The following is a 7181-nucleotide window of genomic DNA, read 5'->3' on the forward strand; positions in this document are numbered from 1 at the left end:
CTTACCTTAGTTGTTTGGGTTTGCTTTGTATTTAAGAAAACATTAACAACTTTGCATAATGAAACTGAAGTAGTAATTGAGTATCAATTTAGTGGACATCATACATTAAATTGTTAATCAGAATACTCCAAAGGTTACTTTTTCTTTTTGAAGATACTCCAAAAGTTACCACAAAAGTAACAGCAATTCAATAGCCAAAATTATTAATTAACAAAACACCAATTTCATATAGCCGGTCTTTCCAAAAGACTGAAGAGAGCCCACAAAATTTTTGTATCCAAAACACAATGAAGTGACCAATGTGAATATTCATATCAATTAATCAATTTTTAATGATATTTTCTCTTCCCCCTCCCATGAATCTTTTATACCTCCCAATATTCCAATTTTGCCCTTGTAGAAAAATTCGGTTCGCAGAAATCGAATTTTTCCTAGTGCAAATTCAGAGTAAATTTCGGTTTTTAGAAACCGAAATTTGTTTTCAAGGCAAAAAAAAACTTCGGTTTCTACGAACCGAAGTATTTTCAAGGGCAAAATTGGAAACTCAGGGGGATAAAAGATTCACGGGGGGTGGGGAGAGAAAACATCATTTTTAATTAATTTCTGACCGGCCTTGTATAATCTTTGGCCACATATGGTCGTTTTTATTTGCAATTGGACCAAACAAGCCTACTAGTTACACCCCCTCTACCTTAATTCCACCTTTCCTTAAATATTTATACACATAATCACATTCATCCTAAGAAATTAAAAAAATGGGTGATCACAAGAAAAAAGCTTTGGAACCAAAGCAAAAACTAGAGGAACTATACCAAGGAATTCCAGATGAGTCAGTTAACCTTACCTTTCAAGACTTACCAAATGTAATGAAAAACACTACAATTTATGAAGGTAATGCTATTAACACCCCCACAAAAAATATAACATCACCTTCTCTTTCACCTATGTCTATGTCACCTATTCATGACTTCCAAAAAGGCTTGAAGGTATATTCCAATGACATCTATAATCAACAAGATTTTGGTCATAGAGGTGTTGTTGGTGTTGGTGTTCAAAGTACTCCAAGCAGGGCAAGTGAGTATAGTATGGGCTATGATGCCATGAGTGGTGAGAGTTTGGGTTCTGGAAAAGCCGGTGTTGGTCGCCGAAGACGACAAGGGATTCCTCACTCTAAGATTTGCACCATTTGCAATGACTATGTTTATATTTTCAGGACTAGATGTTTGGTATGTCTTTGAATGTTATTATTTTATTCTATGTTTTTGTTAACAACATTTTCTTCTAATATTATACTTCATTTTAATATTTAGTTGACATTGTTTGTGGACAATGCAGGTATGTGGCAGGGTTTATTGCAAGCAGTGTATGGAAGTAGGTATGGGAGAATTGAGAGAAGGAAGAAAGTGTATTGACTGCCTTGGATTGAGATTCAGCCAAAGGTAACAATATTCTAATCTAACTTTCACTTCAAAAAGGTAGTCTTTAAAATTTAACTTCCAAATGTTTCGAAAAAGAACAGAATCCATTGTTTGATTATTGTTGTATTTTGAAACTTATAATTAACCAAAATGGTTTTTGACACATAACATGATCTAGTTCATGAAATGTCATCTGCCACATGGCATAATCAGTGCATCAGAACTCAGACATGTAATGTCATAATCTTTAAAAGAAAAACACTAATGATTCTTGTTGAAGTTAACTAAGAAGATACTCAACTAAGCCAAATTTACAAGTAAATTTCCAAGCATTCATGAACTTGATAGATATGTGCTAGGGTGGGGGCTAGTTCTACTCGGGTCCACCGTGGGTCAGTGCTTGACATCGTTCGAATATTCGATCATGATTGATGGTCCTCTAAATTTAATTTGAGAATTTAATTTGTTGATCACATAGGTACATAGAAAGAGCAGGGTTACTAGGGTGCTTGAATTGGAGGTATCCAAGTACATTAAAGCAAAATGAACTCAAATGGGCTGAGAAAGGACCAAGAAGGAATGGTGACAAAGGCTATGGTCACCATTCAAGAACAACAACACCTACAACTCCAAGGAGTCCTCTTTCTATTGCTAGCAGTGAAGCCTCATATGCCATGTCAGCAACAAATTCTCCTTTCACTCCTCATCATCACCACCACCCTCTTTGAAAACAAGAACAATTAATTTATCTTAAAAACTTATAGATATATTATTTATATCTCTTAAACTATAGGACCCTTTAAAATATTTTATTTCTAATGTTTGTTTTTATTTCATCTTATGTTGGTTTGTTCAATTTGTTGATTTAACTTATATTAAAAGTTCTATCATTTCTTTCTTTGTATGTGTTGTTACTTTCTCCAATGTGTCCTTTGCATCAAAGTAATCAACAACTCTCTATAGTTTAAAAACATTGCTTGATATATAATTCTGTTTTTATAAATTAACCACAAAGACAAGCTTGTACAAATTGTATAGATCAAGGCATCAAGATGATATAATAAGTAAATGTTTTTTTTTGAAAACTTGGTATCCGGCCATAGGACCAACTAATCCAAGGGGACCAATCCCACCGCCCACTTGCGGGGGTCCCATTTAAAGTCAGAGTTTTTTTGCTCTGTATGGACTTAGCCCACCGAAATTGGCACCAATGGGAATCGGACCTGAGACCTTGAGAGGAGCATACTCCAAGGGCCCATGCCAACACCACTCGACCAACCCCAAGTGGGTTTATAATAAGTAAATGTTAATTAAATATTAAAAGCTTGCCAAATCTGCCGGCCAGTTCCTCCACCCAATACATGTTATCTATTAAATGATAAAACAGATTTTAATTTACTATTGTCAAAATAATCATGCAATTGGTGCAGTCATGAAATCAATATCGTTTAATTAAGATCAGATGGTGTGTGTGCTAAGTTTGTATTTTTTTATTTTTTGACAACGTGCTAAGTTTGTATTTAAAATAAAATCTGATTTACTGAAATAAGATTGCAAGTCACAACTAGGTTTGGTCTAATGGTGAGGGGTTTGAGTAGTATGTCATAGGTCCTGGGTTCGATCCCAGCAGCTCATTGTAAACCAAAAAAAAAGAATGCAAGTCACTGATCTTGATCAAATAGTGCCGATATTTTGACTGCAGTTACTCATGCTTTTTTGGACATAGGATATTGGACTAAGATCCCCTGCTGTAGAAAAGTTATATCCACCCCACCATTGCTTGCACATAAAAAATTAAAGACATTTTGATATAATGCAAATTTTTTTGCACAATGTCATCCCCGTAGACCAAAAAGTTATATCCAAATTTAAAACTGCAAAGTGTCCTTCTCAATGAAATAGATTATTCATTTCATTATTAGTACTAAATATAAAATGCTGTACCATACAAATGTCATCTCTTTCCAATGTCTCTTCATTCAATAAAGTAATAAGAAACCATATATGATCTCTATCTCCTATGTTTGGTACTAAACCAAATGATCTTAAATCTCTAATCTAATTTCTAAATGGTTGAGGAAATACCTTTCATTGTTTTATTTGTACTCACTTTGAGTTTAGCTTTTCTCCTAAAGAATTTTCTCTCAAAAAGTCAACCAAAAAATGTTCCAAAAGGATCTTTGGGGTATCCTATTATTGGAGAGACACTTAGTTTTCTTAAAGCACAAAAGAAAGACAAGGGCTCTAATTGGATAGAAGAAAGAGTATCTAAATATGGTTCTGTTTTCAAAACCTCCTTAATGGGTTCACCTACAGTGTTTATTATTGGACAACAAGGAAACAAGTTTGTTCTTGGCACCTCAGATGATATTATTTCAGCTAAGAAACCTCCAACCCTTCAAAAGATACTTGGAAAGCAAAGCCTAATTGAACTTACAGGTTCAAGGTACATAATCTTCAACTCTTACCTTTTTTTTTTTTTTTTTATGGTTTTCACCACCAGTTGAAATTAGTTCGGGGTCAGTTCTGGCACTTCAACTTTTACCTTTGTTCTGCCTTAATTATAAACAATCATTTCATTTAATGTTCAGAACAAGGTTTTAAATTGCAGTCCGCAACCGCAATTGCGGCCGCAATATTGCTGATGCGGTAGCCTCCGCAACCGCATCGCACCACAATTGCGGTGTGATCTTAATTCACGTGTACGACCGCATCATAACCGCATCACAACCGCATCAGACGTTTTCGGCGATGTTCGTTCAAATTTTCTCACCAAAAAATAAAATTTATGAACTTCAAATCATAATTTGTGTCAAATCTAATGAAAAAACTTAATTTTAATAATCTCTCAATCGTGTATTTTAAGAACATTCAAATTAGTGTTTATGGAATAGACTAAGACTATACAATGGTGGATAAATAGTGTAGTTACATAGTAGTTTCATTATATATAGCTTGTGAAATTTCAAAATAATTTCATGCCGCAACAGCCGCATTGCGCGGTGCAGCATCCGCAATGAACGCATTCACAACATCCGCGACCGCAACCACATCCGCGACCGCAACCGCAATTTAAAACCTTGGTTCAGAATCATTATAAATATGATATTTCAGTTATTATTAATCAAAAAAAAAAATCAGTTATTTAGTGAATTTTAAATGAGAATATTTGCTTATAATTAATATCCAAGGAATTAATTTAGATGAATTGTCGAAATAATCATTATTAAAATTAGTGTTAAATAGTGTTTACCCCTATAATATTAGCGAATATCTGTTTATCCCCTGTAATTTTTTTTTCCGATTACCCCCTATACTGTGAAGATTTCCGTTCTTTTAGCCCTCATATAATATGTAGACTTACGATTCCGTCATTTTGTCCTCTGTAATGTTAGCGAATTTCGGTTATCCCCTCACTAAGTATGTCACGTTATCATTAATGTGGAATCTTAAGTCAGAATATTCAATGAGGGGCTAAAAGTACATAATTTTGACATTACTGGAGTTAAACATTGTTTTACCCTTACAATTGAGGTTTTAGTAAGGGAAATGATGTTTGTTGCGAGAGAATGTATAACGAAGTTTTTTGATTGGTCAGTTAAACATTGAAGCCATTGTTTTTTGTGCAGGCACAAGTTGATAAAGGGGGGAATGATGAAATTCTTGAAACCTGAATGCCTTCAAAACTATGTCAAAAAGATGGATGAATTAGTAAGAACAGTACTACGTAGAGAATTGAAAGAAAATGAAACAATTGAAGTTGTGAGCTTGATGAAGAAACTGTCCTATGATATGGCATGCAATGTACTATTTGACATAGATGAACAAACAAGAGAGATTATGTTTGAAGATTTTATCACAGCATTTAAAGCAATTCACTCTCTTCCAATAAATTTCCCTGGCACATCATTTTGGAGAGGCCAAAAGGCTAGAGCAAGAATTGTGAAAAAGATAGTTCCTATTATGAACAAAAGAAGGGAGGAATTGTCAAAAGGAGCTATAAATTCTACTAATGATATGCTTTCTTGCCTTCTTGCAATAAGGGATGAAAATGGTGAACCTCTAGATGATGACATAATTACTGACAATTTTATTTTTCTATTTGTTGCAAGTCATGACACATCTGCTACCCTAATGAGTTTGATGATATGGAAGTTATCTAGAGATCCAGAGGTTTACCATAAAGTTTTAGAAGGTAACACTAACTTCTTTTTTTAGTTATGTTCTTTGTATGCGTCATTCTATCATGGTTTAAAATTGCGCTATTTTTAGCTGATGTTATGGGAATTTCTACCCGTCGTACTATTGGAGTTTAGCTTCATTCTGAGCATCGGCCCTCATTGTATCCAAAAAGTTGCGCTTGAAATCATAGTTCCACCGATCAAGAACTTTTATATTGTTGGAAAACGTAGCAGGATACTGTGGCTAACGAAGTTTAAATTTTGGTACCGTTATGGAGACATCAAAATCCATTATATTACAACTGCAATTTTAGTTGCTTGGACGCAATTGAAAACTGCGACTCTATTTCTCTATTCTAGAATAAAAAGGGATTTCGTCATTATTTCATGATTTTGTTGCTAAAAATTCTTTTATGCAGAACATATGGAAATTATAAAGCAAAAGGATGGAAATGAAGAAAGGCTAACATGGGGAGAGATACAAAAGATGAAATATACATGGAGAGTTGCTCAAGAATTAATGAGGATGGTCCCTCCGTTGTTTGGCGGCTTCCGGAAAGCACTTAAAGATACTAGTTACCAAGGATATAACATACCAAAAGGGTGGCAGGTAAAATTTCTTACACGGTCTTAAATCGCGGTCATGATGTTTTATATTGTGGCCATTCCCATTGCAATGCATTGAGTCTCAATCAACTTTAGACACATCAATAACTTTGATGTCGCAACTAAGATTGCATTTGTGCGCCTTTTTTAGAAACTCGATATTTTTTCATCGATTATTGAAATTTACCTAATTAGTAGCATATTATTTGGTCTAACTTCTAATGTTAATGTTAATATGATTTCTTGTGTAGGTATATTGGGCATCATGTGGAACACATATGGACAAAAATATATTTGAGAATCCACAAGAGTTTGATCCATCTCGTTTTGAAAATCAAGCTAAGCCAATCCCACCATTTTCTTACCTTCCATTTGGTGCAGGGGTTCATAATTGCATAGGAAATGAGTTTGCTAGGGTTGAGACCTTAACTACCATTCACAATTTTGTGAAGATGTATGAATGGTCTCAATTAAATCCAGAGGAAACAATTACTCGTCAACCAATGCCATATCCATCTTTGGGTCTCCCAATTAAGATCAAACCAAGATGTAATATGTCTTCCTAAACTTTATTATCCTCTCCTACTTCCTCTTATCTCATATATATAACTGATATATCTGGCTCATATTATGGACTAGATATATCAATTACTAAATGAATCTGAAAACAAAATATTAGAACATACAGCCGTCAGCCAGCACAAAATAGAACATACAAACGAAGCAGAACAAAAGCTGCGCTATTGAATCATATATAAGTTGAGCCAAATAAGCCCTTCTGCTATAGTTTAATCCATTGTTTGAATCTTGATGCGTATAAATACTAAATGTGACTTTGATTTGCACAAAAATAAATAAGGGACCGGATAGATTAATAGATTAATTTTTGTAGTGTATTTGATTCTACATCTGTGTGTTAATCTGAACAAATTAGAGGAGAAGAGATAGGGTAAAAATTGCATTTTTTTGTAGTGTA

At 34.1% G+C, this 7181-nt stretch overlaps 2 protein-coding genes across 2 annotated transcripts; both read left to right on the forward strand.

The window, feature by feature from the left end:
• Positions 1–666: 666 nt before the first annotated feature.
• Positions 667–2315, forward strand: LOC123916683. The gene is made up of 3 exons (XM_045968199.1): positions 667–1226; positions 1336–1439; positions 1897–2315. The coding sequence occupies exons 1-3, from the start codon at positions 756–758 to the stop codon at positions 2144–2146; spliced, it is 825 nt and encodes a 274-aa protein (XP_045824155.1). The 5' UTR covers positions 667–755; the 3' UTR covers positions 2147–2315.
• Positions 2316–2960: 645 nt separating this feature from the next.
• LOC123912711 (taxadiene 5-alpha hydroxylase-like) lies at positions 2961–6888 on the forward strand. Its single transcript, XM_045963267.1, has 4 exons — positions 2961–3864; positions 5048–5613; positions 6019–6209; positions 6457–6888. Exons 1-4 carry the CDS (start codon positions 3488–3490, stop codon positions 6769–6771), a joined length of 1449 nt encoding a protein of 482 aa, XP_045819223.1. The 5' UTR covers positions 2961–3487; the 3' UTR covers positions 6772–6888.
• The last annotated feature ends 293 nt before the right edge of the window (positions 6889–7181 follow it).

This window comes from Trifolium pratense, linkage group LG3 (genome assembly GCF_020283565.1).
Source record: "Trifolium pratense cultivar HEN17-A07 linkage group LG3, ARS_RC_1.1, whole genome shotgun sequence".
Lineage (NCBI taxonomy): Eukaryota > Viridiplantae > Streptophyta > Magnoliopsida > Fabales > Fabaceae > Trifolium > Trifolium pratense.